The 20048-nt window shown below is 37.3% G+C and overlaps 1 protein-coding gene and 1 long non-coding RNA gene across 2 annotated transcripts in view; one reads left to right on the top strand and one right to left on the bottom strand.

The window, feature by feature from the left end:
• Positions 1 to 731: 731 nt before the first annotated feature.
• LOC127868409 (ovochymase-1-like) overlaps positions 732 to 20048 on the top strand; it is a 31985-nt gene continuing 12668 nt past the window's right edge. Inside the window, exons 1-10 of the mRNA XM_052410177.1 lie at positions 732 to 864; positions 2622 to 2654; positions 3527 to 3683; positions 4545 to 4756; positions 5099 to 5274; positions 6186 to 6396; positions 8091 to 8201; positions 8827 to 9019; positions 16032 to 16291; positions 16898 to 17043. Coding sequence (XP_052266137.1) covers positions 795 to 864; positions 2622 to 2654; positions 3527 to 3683; positions 4545 to 4756; positions 5099 to 5274; positions 6186 to 6396; positions 8091 to 8201; positions 8827 to 9019; positions 16032 to 16291; positions 16898 to 17043 — 1569 coding nt within the window. The 5' untranslated portion in view covers positions 732 to 794. The remainder of the gene's footprint in view (positions 865 to 2621; positions 2655 to 3526; positions 3684 to 4544; positions 4757 to 5098; positions 5275 to 6185; positions 6397 to 8090; positions 8202 to 8826; positions 9020 to 16031; positions 16292 to 16897; positions 17044 to 20048) is intronic.
• LOC127868436 (uncharacterized) lies at positions 13465 to 15927 on the bottom strand. The gene is made up of 4 exons (XR_008044126.1): positions 15788 to 15927; positions 15534 to 15602; positions 14355 to 15268; positions 13465 to 13721 (listed from the first exon to the last, which is right to left on the bottom strand). It is a non-coding gene; the product is annotated as an uncharacterized LOC127868436 (long non-coding RNA).

Genomic DNA, 20048 nt, shown 5'->3' with positions numbered 1-20048 from the left:
TTTGTTTAACAAACAACCTCTACAAAGTTATTATTCCTACTGCCTTTCGGCACCTCATGAACCTAAAAAACTCATAACTTTATGTTTCCTCATGCAAATATCTCCTTTGTACAATAAACAATTTCTTCACCACGTTAACAATCCTGCTACACTCACTAATGCCTCAAGAATGAAGTAAAGTTCAGGTGATCTACGTCATTAGGTATTTTGCATATGTCATGAACTATATAAGTAACAGAAACTTTGAAACCAACAAACACTTTTTGGAATTTTGGAAAAAGATTCATGATTGAATGAAGGAACTTTCATTAATCTGGTAGAACATGCGTAGATTTGATCTTCAGCGTCTAAAAATATGTGAAATAGAAAGAACGACAATATCTTTTGGAGAGATAAATATACCTACGTTATAAGCAATGGACCTGTGCGAAAATTCCCGGGCTTTTTAGTCTGTTTTTGTAACACCGTAGTAACGTTTTCCATATATAAAAATGCTCACTCTTCCAACTTTAAGCGCCCAGTGGGACGAGGGATAAAAAGAGAAAGTCACATGCTTGAGTACATTTCACGCTTTTTTTCGCATACAAAATAGTGGAGCGATACAGGCCATCATGGCCCTCTTGTTTGATTTGTACGAGTCTAAATGAACGAGCCGAAAATGCACTTACTAATATTTCGGTTGACATCAAAACCACCATAAATCTGGGTAAGCCTGTACGGGTCTTTATCTGTCGGGATGGAAAGGTATTCCACCCCTTATCAGTGACAAAACGCGGAACAAACACACAGTGTGTATGGGTGACTCGGGTACAGAGATGAGAGTGATATACATCCTAGCGATCGCCAGTTGCTTGCAAATACGAGGTTCGTATTTTTTCCTGAATTATTCCGTACAATTTAATATATGAACTTCAGAAAATAAATTGAAATGTGTTACATTATTATACGTACTAGTTATATATACTGGTATAAACACGTTTGCTGTAGATTAGAAGATCTATCCTATTTTACATTATTCGATGTCGTCCGATAAAAATTACATAGTTGGTATGCACTTGTGGTTGACATGCACTTTATGTTCATTTAATAATCAGCTGGCGTTACTTGTTTGTACAATTCGTCTTTTACGCTTTTTTTTAAATGTCCGTTTTCGAGCGGTTTTTACGCGAAACACGAAAGAAACGGAAAGCGACGGAATTTTCAATACCCATCGACTGATTCAAGAATACTTTGTAACGCATTAATTAAACACATGTTTACATGTTTTGGTTAAAAATTGTAAAATAAGAGGACTATTAATATGCTACATGTTATTACAAAAAAAGATAGAAAACAGACCAATTGCATAAAATCGGGATAATTCTGTATGTTGCCTTTTGCACTCACTTGTATTTCAATATGCATAGCTATATCAAAATGTTGGCGGCGACAATATATTTTTGTATAGGTTAAAGTTACGATTTTATAACCAATCTCTACAAAACGCGCAAAATATGCTAAATAATTCGTCTAGATCGAGCTGTAACTTTTTGTGATTTAAAAACAACAACCTTACCTGACAAGTATCAAAACAAACAATTTTACAAGTAACTTAAGTAGACTTCGAGTATCTTCACAGAGACTGAACGTTGAGGCCGGGAGATGGCAAAAACTTTCCAATTCCATATGAGAAGTGACATTGCAATAATTGCCATATGCTCGAATACGAGTATCACATTTTAATTGAATGTAAACTATATACAGAAATATGAAAGTTGTAAATTGATAAATTTATTTTGCAAAAAGCCACATAATTTATGTTTAAATGTGTTGAAATATAATGAAATCCGGAAAAGGTCGAACCGATAACAGTCTTGCATTTAAAGCCTTTAAACTACGACATTTGTTTAATCTTTTCTATGATTATCCTTCTAGACAATTAGAACACATGCGTATAACCATTTTATGTAAATGTATCATGATAAAAAGGATATGCCGGGTATGCGGATACTTTGATAACGGATGGCACTTCGATAACAGAGAACAACAAAAGCTACGCGCGAAAATAGTTCTTCAGCCTTTTGCATTTATGTGCTGTTCATTTGGTTTTCAGACACGGGACATTGTTTGGTCGATTAATGGTATAGCACTTCGTATTGCGAAGAAAGAAATACGCGGAAAAACGGTGGATATTTTTAGAAAATAACTTTTTTTTCATTATTGCTGGCACAGCCAGTAGTTTCACTTTTTCTAAATGGGGCCCATGGGGGCATAAAGTATGTGCCGTTAAGTGGTCTTCAAACCATTTTAGATACACTTATTGTTGCTTAGGAAAGTGTTTTTAACAATGATCACAAACAAAATACGTTCTGCAAACATTTCAATTCATGTATCCATACTGTACTGTCATGTTTGCTCAATATAGTTTGTAAATGGGGTCGACTAGATAGGCTAGTCCATGTAGGTTTAATATTGTGTTAAAACATGACATCCAAAACGCACAAGAGAATTGTTATTTTAGGCTAACACATATGTCCGTGGGGACATGCACCTGTTAAGCAGCTGCGATGTACAGCTTCGGTAGTGTTACTTACATTAATTAATGTTGATTATGCTTATATTATCTTGTTTTTTTATCACAGGGGATGACGCGTTACGAATCCGGAGATTTGTAGGTAAGCATTCTTGTCTTTCTCACAGTTACTGCTGCAGTCTATCATATTGTATCGACAGTCCCTTTGGTCTTTTAACTACGTCGCATTCTTAGTACATGGTGCAGGATCACTTTATGGGGTTCACAAATGACTGTTAATGGATGTAAACTCACAGGTTAGTGGTGATTTTTTATTCAAATAATATAAAAAATCTGCAGAATTTTAACTAGTGCATAAAATACATTTTTGTGTGGCTTATGACAATATGAAAAACATCGGAATTACATTAATTGATTTAATAAGCCATAATTCGATGTGTAATGAATACGTATACACAGTAACAGTTATGCTGCACTCAACGTGAAATTTGGCACCCATTTTAGGCGTATTCAATAAAGTATTTTTAATTCTTAAGATTTCGACAAAAACTTCAAAAAAAAACTGTCGTTTATGCACTAAAGATTTTTGCACACATTTATCAGTAACTTGAGATACTTGCAAAATAAAGTTCTTAACGGTATGTTTTCATTGTGTTCAGTCCGTGTGTAAACCGCTGAGAACTCCGTTGATCCTGCACCCTGCATATGTTTATGGGGAAATGTAACGTTAAAGTGTTGTTGCACTATTCTGTAATTTGTGTTGTGAAAATCTAATAAATTGCAACTGCAATCACACCTATTCGATAAACACTATTTTCGACATCATGGCCATGTTTTTGTTAAAATATTTTCGTGGAAACAAATATGTAGGGTTATTAAAAAACAATTTGTTGTTAGTAGGCGGAAACTCAAAACTTCAGAAAATAGATCTACGTATGCATTTAGATGTTTGTAATTTATTAAACGTTATTTAAATATATACATTTTTTATAACATTCCATGACCCGTTGCAAGACAATTCCCAAAACCGACAAACACTGGACGCCACGGCTGTTGGAACGTTCAGCTCCCCCAACTATGGCAACGCCCTCTACCCGGCAAACACGACCTACACGTGGCTTCTCATAACCGACCCACGTCAGCACGTGCACCTCCATTTCAGCAACTTCAGGTAAGGCGCCCCTCAGAGCGCGTGTTTGTTGCGCGATCGTGTAGTGAATTGTGTCTAATGAATCTGTGATGTGTCTTAATTAATGCAATTGATTTCTTGCTATAGACAAAATACATCGTGCTATAATATGGTCTCTTTCCGTTAGGTGCAACGGAAGTATAACTTTGTTTATGATTGAAAGATGCGCATTTTTTATTATTTCAGTAACGTGGTGCATTAAGAGCAATGTATTTCAGTAACGTGGTGCATTAAGTGCAATGTATTTCAGTAACGTGGTGCATTAAGTTCAATATATTTCAGTAACGTGGTGCATAAAGTGCAATGTATTTCAGTAACGTGGTGCATTAAGTGCAATGTATTTCAGTAACGTGGTGCATTAAGTGCAATGTATTTCAGTAACGTGGTGCATTAAGTGCAATGTATTTCAGTAACGTGGTGCATTAAGTGCAATGTATTTCAGTAACGTGGTGCATTAAGTGCAATGTATTTCAGTAACGTGGTGCATTAAGTGCAATGTATTTCAGTAACGTGGTGCTTTAAGTGCAATGTATTTCAGTAACGTGGTGCATTACGTGCAATGTATTTCAGTAACGTGGTGCATTAAGTGCAATGTATTTCAGTAACGTGGTGCATTAAGTGCAATGTATTTCAGTAACGTGGTGCATTAAGTGCAATGCAGGATTATAGCCGCTTTATTTTGCACATAGATTTATAAAAGGTCGCCGAGAAATTTGTTCGCATTATTTATAATCAAATTTATTGACATCAACACATTCTGCTTTTGTGGGATTAATTTTAATTTCGTTCGAACAATCTTAATCCTGATGTTAGTATTATTGTTGTTTGCCCATTTCCGATCAGTTTGGAGACCTCGCCTGGCTGTGCGCACGACCAGGTCCGAATCTACGACGGGCCGTCACATCTGTCCAGGGTGCTGAAAGTTCTGTGTGGTCACGTGCTCCCCTCTGACGTTGTCTCTACGTCGAGCACCTTGCTGGTTTTGTTCCTGTCCAATGGAGCGAATGAGGACACCGGATTCAGTGTCATATTCAGTCCGTACACACCGCCTTTGCGTGAGTGAAGCGAGGAGTAATAAGAATTACCGGGGCTTATATCGTGCACGTGGCATTTTTCAGATAAAACAAATGATGTTTTTTTAAACATCAAGTATAAATACTTGCGTAAACTACTCATATTGACAAATAAAGCTCGATAAAGACAACACCAAGTATTAATAAGAATTTAGAAGCCAGTATATCGTTTCAATGATTAGCCCACATGCAGACACCATTTTACTTTACTTCTAACATATAGTTTGGGTGGGTGTAGACGTTCCGGATCGCGGATTCTATTTTTGCAAACATAACTCTTTCTTACGTTTTTAAATAACCGTCCGCCTCTTAATCTATAACCAGCGCCAACCGAGGGGTACAAGGACGACGGTTGTCATGGCAACACGCAAGTAATCACTTCAAGCGCCACCTTCCTGTCGTCGCCTGGGTACGACGGTCACAGTTACTATGACAACAACATTCAATGCTCCTGGCTTATACAGGCGCCGGCGGGAATGATTGTGAGACTCAAATTCCAGGTATAAAATCCGGCGCCGTTTGCCCCGATTCTTCATGCCATGCAGTTTTAAAGTCCTGTAATACGATGCTTATTAATGAAAATAATTATTTACGTAACCATTTGTTTACTTTTTATTGAAAATGTGCCGATTTGTATGCTGTTAACCTATTGTAAAAAACCTGTCCCTCCATATATTTGACCTTTTACCTTGAAGGATGAACTTGACCTTGATCTTTCACCACTCAAAGTATGCAGCTCCTTGAGATACACATGCATGCCAAATATCAAGTTGCCATCATTCAATATTGCAAAAGTTATGGCCAATGTTAAAGTTTGACGCAAACAAACCAACAAACAGACAGGGCAAAAACAATATGTCGCCCAGTATAGACTGGGGGACACTATAAAATAGGCACCGAAATTACTAATGGGTTGCTTTTTTGCTCTTAATAAATTGTACGGACGAAGATGTGATCGATTACTTGACCTCTCTGACTTTAGATGTGATACCTTTAATATATAATCACTGACGAAGGTGATATACAGACGCAATTATAAATAATTCCTAATTAAATGAAAACAAATTGCATCTTGCACATAAATTCACGTTCACATTAATAAATTCTTAATTTATATAAAATAGCGCGTGTATGATTACCCGTTTTTTTTTATAAATAAAAACCCTTACTAACACGCTAGATTCAACTCACGGGGACAGCACTCGGTTACAACGTGTAATTTTTACTATTGTTTAGCGCAGACACTCAGGCAATACAAGATGTTACTGACTTTGACCAATGTAAATCTAAGCATTTTAATTGCTGTTTATTAACGTGCATGTTCGCACGTGAAGACTCGCATGTATTTTTTAATTGTTACCTTGACACCAACATTTTATTGCGTACGTGATTAAATGAGCTTATAATTCAGGACTTCTTCACGGAGAAGATCGCAGACTGTTCGTACGACTACCTGGCGGTGTATAACGGCGGGGACTCATCGGCGCCCAGGCTCGCCCAATTCTGCGGCCTGCAGTTCCCGGACGACATCTTCTCCAGCGGCGACCGCGTTCTGCTCAAGTTTGTATCCGACCCCGACTTGACCAGAACCGGCTTCAACCTCACCTTCGACTTTGTACCTGGTAATTATGAATTATGTCGTTACTGTCATCATAATCGTCGTCGTCATCGTCATCATCATCATAATTGTCGTCGTCGTCGTCATCATCATCATCATCACCACCACCACCACCATCATCATCATCATCATCATCATCATCATCATCATCATCATCATCATCATCATCATCATCATCATCATCATCAACTATCTTTTGTTTTTAATTATACTGGGAATTGAACCAGGAACACCAAACGGTTAAAGAATTGAAAGCAATTAATATTTTATTATCTTAATGTCATGACTAAAGCCAACAATAATGTGTCAACGGTTTGATGAACTTGTTGCTTCCATTTTAAACTATGCTTCGGGAGTGTGGGGCTATACTAAACCTAATGTATATGAAAGAATACATTTGATATTATGTAAACGATTATTAAGGGTTTCACTTAACACATGTAATGCATGTGTCTATGGTGAGCTTGGTAGATATCCCATGTATATATGTCCGTGTCATTAAATATTGGTTTAAGATATGTAGATAAAACATTGTTAAAACCATACACATTTGCCGTTTCAGATTATCACAAAGGCTGTCATAATTGGATATTTAATATAAAACATGCTTGATGACTATGGTTTCAGTTATACAATTGATGTTATAAATACTATAAATATTAAGATATTGAGATTAACACATTTGTAGAGGAATTTAAACGGAAGGTATATGATAACTTTACACAGGACTGGTATAGAACGTTAAATAACAGTTCATTGTTAGATGTTTAACGAAATTTTAAAATCAAATTTGAATATAAGTCCTACTTAGACATTCTACTCAGAAGTTTGAGTTACCTTTTTCATTAGATAAAGATTGTCAGCCCATCCGTTACATATTCAAACCGGCCGTTCTACATGAAAATATCTAGAACTCAATGATACTGATTTTGTTGCGATTCGACTGATATTGATGATGAATGTCATTTTATTAGCATTTGCCCGGCGTTTAGAAACATACGAAAAAGAAACAACAAGTAAATGATTTGTAAACTGTACTGTTTTTAGTGTGAGCGTTAGCTCACACTTATGTTACCGACCATATTTTGCAAATCAGTATGTGCTTAGAAGCCTTAGGTATGGTATGGAACGACAACCACTGCCTGTTGCAGCAGACGACACATGCTATATAGAGCGTCTGCTAGGAAAGATAACCACCACATTTGCCTGTTTATAGTTCACCACTGGTACACTGCAGAGGGTTTATATGACTAATAGTGTTTAACAGCTTGTAAGAGGAGATTGGCCAGTCTAGTGTTTATCATTAAAATCTGTACATATTGGCTGCTTTCAGGGAAAACGGGGCTTTATGCATGTCAAATAAGATTAGCCTGTGCATACTGATTAGACTGTGCAATGCGCACAAGCTAATCAAGGACGACATTTTACAACAGCGAACACCTACAGTGCCTTCAGCGCTTTGATTATTACGTGTTGTTGACGATGTGCAATGTACAAGTCGAAATAAACTGTCAGTCTGTTTGTCTGTCTGTTTGTCTTTCATCATTAGATTTATCATCATCATCGCATTTGCTATTTCTTTTTTAACCAACTTTTATATCGGTGACGGTTGTTAAGTTTGATTTCTAGCTAGTGTTTTTCCCACGTTTGCGTTATACAACTGATCGCGCAAATCACGTGTCAACACTTTAATTTAAGCCTCAAACAAGTGCACGATGTTCCGGTGCGGCGACGGCAGCTGCATACTAGAGCAAATGGTGTGTAACCGCCTGGCGGAGTGCCCGGATCGCACGGACGAATTGCTCTGTGGTATGTATGGAGGCCACATCATGCCACACATTTTGGTCTATTCCTTTCACATGTAATGAATCGTATTGTATATGTTGTAAGGCCGACAGTAAGGGATAGAACGGATACGTCGCTGAATAAACCCGTAGAGAATAATTAGTTAAACAATATACTGAGATAATGTGCCGAATCGAAATTATTAACGATTGCTTCAAAACCAATCGTTGGATACATACGTTAACACGCACCAACACGTTGACAGGAATAACCCTACTACTCTGATCTGATTAACGAACAGACAAACCCACCCCAACCTTCTCCGTGGTACGAAGTTAGCACATTGGCCGGTTGTTGGCCTGGTCATATTTGTTATTACAATTGTTGCCTTCACCACCGCGCAGCTAATTTAGACGAGAACTTTTCTTTAAGTAACTTGACATGACGTGTTCGTGGCAAGACCGGTCAACGTTCTGTTCCCGGAGAATTGCATTACCGAGGATGATTGTCCATAAATAGTTGTCATATTTATTTCATGTTTTTCAATTGACTTTCGAATTAAAGTTGCATCTACTGAAAAACTGACGTTAGAACGTTCTGTTTTGCAACAATGTGTAGTTTTCATTTAAAGGTGCAAGTTACATTTCAGATACCAATAACAGCACGTGTGGAATGCCGACAGTGTCTCCGTCTGTTGCGTCGCACCGAATAGTAGGGGGAAGGGAGGCAACTCCGCACAGTCATCCTTGGATTGTCTCCTTGCAAATAAATAGTTCCCATATATGCGGCGGAGCGATACTGACTGACCATTGGGTACTTACTGCAGCGCATTGCTTTGAAGCGTAAGTACCTGTTGTATTTTGATATATGGAAATTGTGAATTGTATGTATTTTGTAATACACATGCAACCATGCAATATGTTGATAAACATTTAGTATAAAATTAACATCGTTAAATTCATAAAACTATATTGAGAGTCAAATTGCTCAATGTGCTCTAATTGTAAACGAATATATTCCGTTTTCATCAAAATGTCACATGTAGCCAAATACACAGGCAGCAGTATCATAAAATTGCCCCCCCCCCCCCGGGACCCTACCCCCTTCCCCGAGCTTACCCCAGGGGTTCCAGATTGCTAAATGTACACCTATTGTGTATGGTTTGACTTTTCAACAACGAATATTGACAAAAATTCATAGTTTGAAAAAATAACCCTCGTATAGGTATTATATATACACAAGGTATGAAACGCACTATATGCCTATTGCTGAAAGATTGTGGAACAATGGACGTGACCTTTTTCATCAAAAACACACATGTTCCCATGCAGTTGCCGACAAAATGCAACTGGATTCGTTAAACGACAGTAAATGCAACGAGATTACACTACTAACCGATCTCCTGCTCGGCTAATAACTTTAATATTCAATTAAATTCGACTTTCTCGCTACATGTCTGTGTTTTCCTGTCATATTTTGTCGATCGAATGCTCGGTTCTAAAACGCCATATCATTGGCCATATCATTGGCCAACACAATGAGAACAACCAACCAGATGACGCGTTATAAAATTAAAATGGTGTACATGTGTAGATGAAACACCGAGTGACATATAGCGAGAAAGTCAAATTTAATTGAATATTCAATATTCGTTGTTGAAAAGTCAAACCATACACAATAGGTGTACATTTAACAATCTGGAACCCCTGGGGTAAGCTCGGGGGGGGGTGTAGGGTTCCGGGGGGGGGGGCAAATTTATGATACTGCTGCCTGTGACCGAATACAGTTAATTATTCAACATTCAGAAATATCGTACGTTGAATTCACATCCAAATGGTGAACTTTTTAGCGTATTGTCACCTGAATGGTACCGAAAATATGTAGAGGTGTGAGACTAGCATTTTTCTGGGAGAAGCTTTATTCCACACTCTTTGAGTCGAGTCATTATCATATCAAGTCGTTCCAAATGTTGGAAAAACGATGTACTGAAAATGATTAAATCATCCAAATAAATAACACAGATTTTCATGTTATAATCACCCAAACATTCTTCAACTAAACGTTGGTAACTAGCAGGACTGTTGACTAACCAAAACGGCATTTTGTTGAACTCCCAAAATCCAATAGACCCACTGTAAAAGCTGTTCTCTCTTTATGACACTCTTCCACCTCAACCTGATGGTAACCAGCCTTCATATCCACAATGCTAAACCATTTAGCACCACTTAAACAATTAAAAATATCTTCAACTCTGGGAATTGCATATGAATCTTTAATGGTTTGTTTATTCAGCATTCGATAATCAAAGCACATTCGTAATTTTCCATTCTTTTTCCTGCAAAGGACAACTGCAGATGCCCATGGTGACTCTGACTTTCTAATGATTCCTGCAGTGACTAAGTCATTTAAATGTTTCCTCACTTCATCAACCATATGTGGAGGTAAATTTCTATGTCTCTGTTTAAAAGGAATGTTGTTATGCAAATCAATGCGATGTTTTGACAATGTACAATTGCCAATATCTGTATCTCCTTTTGAGAAAATGTTCTCATGTCTTTTCAGTAAAGTTAAAAGTTTACTGTTCTGTTCTGAAGCTAATTCAGAATCTATATGAACTTGTTTAAAAATATTTACATTGTCATCTGACAAATTTTCATTTGAACTCTGTTCAATGATCACAAGCTGCATTTCACAAATGACAGCTCTAGGTGAAATTTTCACAAAATTTGACGATGGATTTGAGACATTAACTAATATCTCTTGTTTGTTGTTTTCAAAATTAAAAACAGCAGGAGTAATTTCCACAAAATCTGGCAATAAAGATTCCTTTGTCTTTTGCAACATAGCACAAGTCTGTCTATAAATTAAAACTTTATCAGTAAAACATATTAAATTTACTGACTGATTTGGACCAATAGTCAGAGTTGAGTGTTGATTACTTCTCAGTATACCAAGTCGATTTCCATTTCTGGCTAATTCTCTTTCATGCAATGTCATGGTTCTAAAAGTTAAAAACCAAGTTGTTGGCAATTTAGCCTTTTTTAAATATTGTTCTCCACAACGCAATTTACAATTTTCTAGAAGGTGAGACAATATATTAGTACCTAAAAGAACAGGAGTCTTTTTATTTTACTCAGTATTTGGAACAACAAGTAACAAACACAATTGTTCTTCAGAGTTTTCAATCCCTGGGGTATTAATTAAAACTTCAATATACCCATTATATGGTAGAATATTACCATCAGCACATTCAATTTTGACTGATTCATTTAGAGGTTTTAATGCATGTTTCGACAACTGTTCATTATAAAAATTCTCTGAACATGTTGATACACAAGATCCAGTATCCAATAAAGCAGTGGTTGATACATTTTCAACATGAATTTCCACTTCACAAGAGTCACCAACTAAATTTGTGTCACATGTCTTTCTGCCAGAATGTAGACCCTCACATGCAGCACTTAACAGTTTCAATGTGGACATTCTCTTGCAAAGTGTCCAGAGTCCAGACTCGGAACAATTAAAACAAATAAAATATTTTGGTCTAAACATGTTTGATGCCACTGGGCGTCTAGGTTGATAAGACAGATCTCCCCGCCCCTGTCCTCTAAATGGTCTGGTACGACCTACTCCTCGTGAGAGTGTCCCTCTATTTTGTCTAGTTCCTCTAAAGGAACCTCTGGGAACATTTTGAAGAATTTTGAAATTGAGAATTGTTTGACTCTTTTTCTTTCTCCAGTTTTTCAATCATATCATTTAATTTTTTAACAACGATTTCACTTCTCCAAGTTCACTTTTACTATCATTTTGATTCATTGCGCTACAATGCGCTTTTGATTCCTCAGGTATTTTATAATCCTGTTCTATCATTCTCACTTCCACTTTGAACAAGTCGTAATCGTGAACGGATTCAAATTTAAAAGAAGCAGCACGCTTTAACTTTTTGTGAAGACCTTGATAAAAAACATTTTTAACAAAGATTCCTTTCTCCAATCAATTGCATCAAGTTCTACCGCTTGAGAGAAAATATCTTCAATACGTGTAGCATGTTTTGATACTGTTTCATTTCTTTTCCTGCTGGCATGCGTAAAACTTTCGCAATATAGATTTAGCAGTGTCAATTGCACCAAAAGTACATTGAAATTTCTCCAAAATGTCTTTGACGGAGGCTGATACACTAAGTCTTCGCAGGATATCTGCTGCTTCGCCTCTACAAGATCTGCGAATGCCAAGCAGTATACTTTCCTGGCTATATGTCCTTTCTTGAAGTAAACATTTAACTTCATATTTCCAAGTAGTATATGACACTTCACCCTTACCTGGTTCACCATAAAATAGTGAAATTCTGGGAAACTTAGAAGTATTTTCTACTTTTTCATCACGTTGCTTAGACAATGTCTCAAGTTTTTGTTTTCTTAATAAACCTTTCAATTCACGTTCATTTGTAATATTCATTTCTTTCATTGCATCTAATAATGCGCGTTCTGTTTCAGAAATGTATGTCATTGCCATTGCTGAATGTTCAACCAATGGATACAAAAATTCACGTCAATTTAAAATATTTAAGAAAAATATTTACTTTCAATACACTGAATAGTGGACATTTACAGCACAAACTTCTTTAAAACTAACAGTAACTTATAAGTACTAGCATACAAAACGACTAACAAATTCTATGCTAAACTTTGTGGTAACTTTGTAATGGGCCCACTACACTATCAGTAATTAATATACGATTTACTACATAATTGTGCACTAAAACTATTTACGCAATACACAACATCATCAATAGCATACACTAAGTCCACTTTCAATCAGTTTCTGTTGATTGAAATATTATTGCAATTGTAATTCACGTCTTTATTTCAGATATATTTTTCAATAATCTGTTGTTGTTGTGTATATTTTCAGACTCACTAATTCAATTTACTTTCTTCAATTAATCTAGATACTTCACCAATCTCAATGCTTATTCAATATTTGAACTCAAACATTGTATACAATAATACATCATACATGTACACAATATCAGGCAGACACATGGTATATACCAATCACAATTCCAAAGATCAAATCACTTTGAATATTGACACACTCAAAATTATATCACAAATAATAAGAACATTACAATAGTCCACTTCACAACCATCACAAAACTCAACCTAGAGTTTCTAGACAAAAAAATTCTTCCTTCAAAGACCAAGTATTCAACTTCAAATGACTTCAAATAGTCAATTAACTTACCTTCTATCAACAAATTTCTGTGTATATTGTATTGTAATTATTATTATTTTTATTTCAAATGATACCTATATAATGAAGCAAATGATTTCAAATAATACCCCGGAAAATTATCTCAGAGAAATAATGTGTAATAAATCACATCAATAATATGTATATGCAATGCAAAAACATATCTGCAACTGTGACATCAGCTGTAATTAAATTCAAAGTACCTGTAAATTCAAATAAAAACTATTGAATAATACACCATTTCATTCCAAATGAAAATACTTACAGCAGGAAATTACCGGGTTCTGTATTCTGAAAGTGATTCAGAAATTAAAATTCAATGTAAAGATCAACAAGTAGCTGAAAAGAACAATCAATCACATTTGAACTCAATTAAAATTAATATTTCTTGAAATTATTTTTAAATCAATTTCAAATGTTATATAATTATAGAAATTAATAGAGTCTACTACTACATTCCTTGTTAATCTACTTAAAATATCCTTTGATTTGATACTTATGAAACAAAACACCTATCCCGGGCAACCCACTCAACCAGAAATCCAAGATGGCCGCCAAAACAACAAAAACAACCAATGGACCAATTTAGTATTGAAGCCAATGCCAATATCCCCCCTGTTTAAATATAAATGGCTGTCAAAATACTATACAGTGAATATGTTAGCAAATGCAATATGGATTAAATTTGAGAAATAAAGACATTGAATAGTGAAATTATTTTATTTTAACCCCTTACCAGTAAATTAAGTGATCTGCAGATTTCTTTCTTACAAAAATGTATCTTCCTTTCTAATAACAATATCACACTGTGTAAAAGTTGTTATCCAAAATATCTCATTTATCAGAGAAAGAAACCAAATATTCAATCAACTGTAAGTATTTTGGATAAAAAACTTTTGTATATAAAAATGTTTTCACACTCACCACCACCTAACTATGGCTCTGGGTCTGGCATACACGGTATAGGCTATTGTCACTGTTTGCACAGTTAATTGTTCAACACAATAAGGCAGGAGTAGTCTAGAAGTCTGTTTGATGTAACGGTCTTGAAGAATAAATGTCAAGACATCTGCTTTGAAGAAACGGTCTTGAAGCACGAAATACCTAGGTTGTCGAGATAAGTGTGAATGTTTGAGGTGAATGCTCGATCTTTAAGATTGAAGTATGTAACGTTCACTCTAGAAGAAAGAGGCAAATGTGATCGTTTGATGATCTTGAAGTCGCCAACACGTTTTGCTGCGACGATCTTGAAGTGAGATGTGTTAACGTCTGATACCACTGAACTGGTTATATATCACTGATTTATTGATTAAAGTTTTATACGTAAACTTTATTAAAACTAAGTTAAAAGCAAGTCTCTTCGAGTCCATTTCAAAATGGCACTTACATGTACACAAAGTAGATGAAATTCACAGGTTAAAACACAATAAGTCACGGCTGTGATAATTACAATTCACTGCCTATTCCAGTGTCACTGAGTATAAATATATAATGCTAAAAATATTGTCCAGATTACTGAGACTGTTAACTTAAATAAATTGTTTACTGAATTCAAATACTATCTGTTAACTCACTGGTTTTCACAAGTCACGGTTGTTGTTATCTAACAATTAGTCTATTTTATATCACTGGGGGCTCCATTGTAAACAGGGGTCGTGAGTTCGATCCTCACTGGGGGCTCCATTGTAACTTTTGGGGTTTTACTTATGTATCAAAATAATTGATAACTAAGTTGTAAGTTCAAATTTCTTCCCTTTAATGACTATGAAACCAGTGTTCATTCATTCACATTATACAGGTAAAGTTAAATTTCTAGTCTTGTATTCCCTTTACTCGTCCTAAAATAACAAAACATTATACAATTTAATAAAAATATAAATATCACGTAGTTCCTGAAATATATAAACATTCAAGAAGATAACATGTGTCAACATATTAAAACAATCATGATGACCTTCAATCATCAATATGACCTTGTAAGCCAAACCCATTATTTAAGCATACAAGAATGGTTTACAAAAAGGTCAAGAAACACATATAAACAATATAAAAATACCTTTTTAACAATAATAAAGAACATGAAAAAGTCAGTTCATTACTTACAGAGTATGTGGTACTCTAGACTTTCGCACCGACGCCTTCGAACTTTTCTCTCTCTTGTTAGTGCAGTGACTGCTGTAACAATATCCTGTTGTTAGCATGCGAAAAGTGTATATAATCATAAGTATTGTTACAGCCTGTTTTACATTAAGATTTAAAATGGCGCTTGGTTTCAATTCAACACAGACATAAAATTAAATAGCAAATTCACCCGAGTTTCCAACATTAGCAACACAACTAACAAACTAACAACATACCTTAGATAATCATATTTCTTATTTAAAGTAAAGATAAATGTTATGTCAATGAATGACAAAAGATGTTCCCAGATGAGATTCTAAATTCAAAATGTTTACATTCTTTTACAAGCTAACCGACATCCGCCGAAAAATGCTAGTCTCACACCTCTACATATTTTCGGTACCATTCAGATGACAATACACTAAAAAGTTTGCATGGTAACACAAATAAAGTGAGTGCTTCATTAAAAATATTTGTTAGGAATCGCCATACGCCTGAATGGACTGTGGTGGCAGGAAAGCATTCTAAGGACAAGTACGAGCAGAGCGCACAGGTCCGGCAAGTGGAGCGAATCGCGGTTTATTCGACATACGATTACCTGTCCACGACCGACGACATAGCACTCGTCAAGGTTACTGCGCCCTTCACATTTAATGCTTACGTCGGGACGGTGTGCCTGCCCACACGAGAACCAGTCCCTGGGGAGTACGGCATCGTGGCGGGGTGGGGAGAGATCATGGGTGAGAGATATACAGTACTTATATAGGGTGGGACTTACTTTGTTGGTACGGCTGTTTCATAGGCTTGGTCAGCAGGGCGTTTTTAAATCACGTGCATTGTAGTTTCCCTGTCTAAGTACTGAGGCAGAAAAGCAAAGATCCAGATAAGATTTTAACGCAATAATATATGCGAGGACGAGACTATTACAATATTAAACATTGAAGCAACACAGATTAAAATGTAATCTATGTTGTTTCAACTTTTTATATAGTAATCAATCATTAAATACAAACTATTGCAGTACCCGAAGTGCAAAATACTTTTTTGACCCTTACACTTATTTTGTTTACGTATTGTTTTCTTCTGCGTAAAAACGCAAATAAAGCGGCTTATCTCGAGCTATTGTGCTATAGATATATCCCTATAAAACACAGCATGGGTATTAACTAAGCACATGCATACAATTTATAAACAATGTTTTGAAATGTAAGCATATTTATGACATAACTTCTTTTTGCATTTTTTTATAATTTAATATGATAAAAAAAAACATACATGATAGGTAAATTATCATGGATTTTTGTCCAAACCGCACTATATACTGTTAGATATTTACTCTTCAACAGGGACCTGTTGTCCGGATGTGCTGAAGCAGACGACACTGCCCATCGTGGATCGAGCCACGTGCAACCAGCCGGATCACCTTGGCAACCAGGTGACACGTGACATGTTTTGCGCGGGGTACGAAGAGGGAGGACAGGATGCCTGCCAGGTGGGTGAAATGGACCATGGTTAGGTCAAAATGAAAGGACACAACTTGTCTTACAGATCGGACACATTTCCTTGTCACTACGAGCGACATATCACATAGATCAGACACATTGCCTTGACGCTATAATGTACATGTCGCATCACTGGGACACATTGACCTGACACTGTGCGCGATATGTCAGAGATTGTTCTGACAACATCAATAACATGCCAAGTAGCTCGGTAACATTACTTGACACTATGGGTCACATGTCTCATAGGTCGGACACATTGACCTGACACTATGGGTCACATGTCTCATAGGTCGGACACATTGACCTGACACTATGGGTCACATTTCTTATAGATCGGATGTGACACTATGGGTCACATGTCTCATAGGTCGGACACATTGACATGACACTTGGGTCACATGTCTCATAGATCGGACACATTGACCTGACACTATGGGTCACGTGTTTCATAGGTCGGACACATTTGCCTGACAATATGAGTCACATGTCTCATAGATCGGACACATTGACCTGACACTATGGGTAACATGTTTCATAGGTCGGACACATTGACCTGAAACTATGGGTCACATGTCTCATAGATCGGACACATCGGCCACATGTCTCATAGATAGGATCTGACACTATGGGTCACATGTCTCATAGATCGGACACATTGACCTGACACTATGGGTCGCATGTCCCATAAATCGGACACATTGACATGACACTATGGGTCGCATGTCCCATAGGTCGGACACATTGACCTGACAGTATGGGTCACATGTCTCATAGATCGAACACATCGGTCACATAGATTGGATCTGACATTATGGGTCACATTTCTCATAGATCGGACACATTGACCTGACACTATGGGTCACATGTCTAATAGATCGGACACATTGACATGACACTATGGGTCGCATGTCCCATAGGTCGGACACATTGACCTGACACTATGTGTCACATGTCCCATAGGTCGGACACATTGACTCGACACTATGGGTCACATGTCTCATAGATCGGACACATTGACCTGACACTATGGGTCACATGTCTCATAGATCGGATACATTGACATGACACTATGGGTCACATGTCTCATAGATCGGACACATTGACCTGACACTATGGGTCACATGTCTCATAGATCGGATACATTGACATGACACTATGGGTCACATGTCTCATAGATCGGACACATTGACCTGACACTATGGGTCACTTGTCTCATAGATCGGACACATTGACATGACACTATGGTTCACATGTCTCATGCGTCGGACACATTGACCTGACACGAAGGGTCGCATGTCCCATAGATCGGATACATTGACATGACACTATAGGTCACATGTCTTATAGATCAAACATATTGACCTGACACTATGGGTCACATGTCTCATAGATCGGACACATTGAACTGACACTATGTGTCACATGTACCATGTGTCGGACACATTTACCTGACACTATGGGTCACATGTCTCATACGTCGGACACATTGATTTGACACGATGGGTCGCAAGTCCCATAGATCGGACACATTGACATGACATTATGGGTCGCATGTCCCATAGGTCGGACACATTGACCTGACACTATGGGTCACATGTCTCATAGATCGGACACATTGACCTGACACTATGTGTCACATGTCTTCATAGATCGGACACATTGACCTGACACTTTGGGTCACATGTCCCATAGGTCGGACACATTGACCTGACACTATGGGTCATATGTCTCATAGATCGGACACATTGACCTGACACTATGGGTCACACGTCTCATAGATCGTACACATTTACATGACACTATGGGTCACATGTCTCATGTATCGGACACATTGACCTGACACTATGGGTCACATGTCTCATAGATCTGACACATTGAATGGACACTATGGGTCACACGTCTCATAGATCGTACACATTAATATGACACTATGGGTCACATGTCTCATGTATCGGACACATTGACCTGACACATTGGGTCACATTTATCATAGATCGGACACATTGACCTGACACTATGGGTCACATGTCTCATGTATCGGACACATTGACCTGACTCTATGTGTCACATGTCTCATAGATCGGAAACATTGGCCTGACACTTTGGGTCACATGTCACATAGGTCGGACACATTGACCTGACACTATGGGTCACAAGTCTCATAGGTCGGACAAATTGACCTGACACTATGGGTCACATGTCCCATAGGTCGGACACATTGACCTGACACTATGGGTCACATATCTCATAGATCGGATACATGGACATGACACTATGAGTCACATGTCTCATAGATTGGACACTTTCACCTGACACTATGGGTCACATGTCTCATAGATCGAACAAATTGACATTACACTATGGGTCACATGTCTCTATAGATCGGACACATTGACATGACGTTATGGGTCATATGTCTCATAGATCGGTTATATTGACCTGACACTTTGGGTCACATGTATAATAGATCGGACATATTGACATGACACAATGGGTCACATGTCTCATAGATCGGGTACATTGACATGACACTATGTGTCACATGTCTTATAGATCGAACATATTGACCTGACACTATGGGTCACATGTCTCATAGATCGGACACATTGACCTGACACTATGTGTCACATGTACCATGTGTCGGACACATTTACCTGACACTATGGGTCACATGTCTCATACGTCGGACACATTGATTTGACACGATGGGTCGCAAGTCCCATAGATCGGACACATTGACATGACACTATGGGTCGCATGTCCCATAGGTCGGACACATTGATCTGACACTATGTGTCACATGTCTCATAGATCGGACACATTGACCTGACACTATGTGTCACATGTCTCATAGATCGGACACATTTACCTGACACTTTGGGTCACATGTCCCATAGGTCGGACACATTGACCTGACACTATGGGTCATATGTCTCATCGATCGGACACATTGACCTGACACTATGGGTCACACGTCTCATAGATCGTACAC

This window comes from Dreissena polymorpha, chromosome 2, assembly GCF_020536995.1.
Source record: "Dreissena polymorpha isolate Duluth1 chromosome 2, UMN_Dpol_1.0, whole genome shotgun sequence".
NCBI lineage: Eukaryota > Metazoa > Mollusca > Bivalvia > Myida > Dreissenidae > Dreissena > Dreissena polymorpha.
Note: the sequence above shows the minus strand (reverse complement) of the source record. Positions and strands in the feature narration are given on the sequence as shown.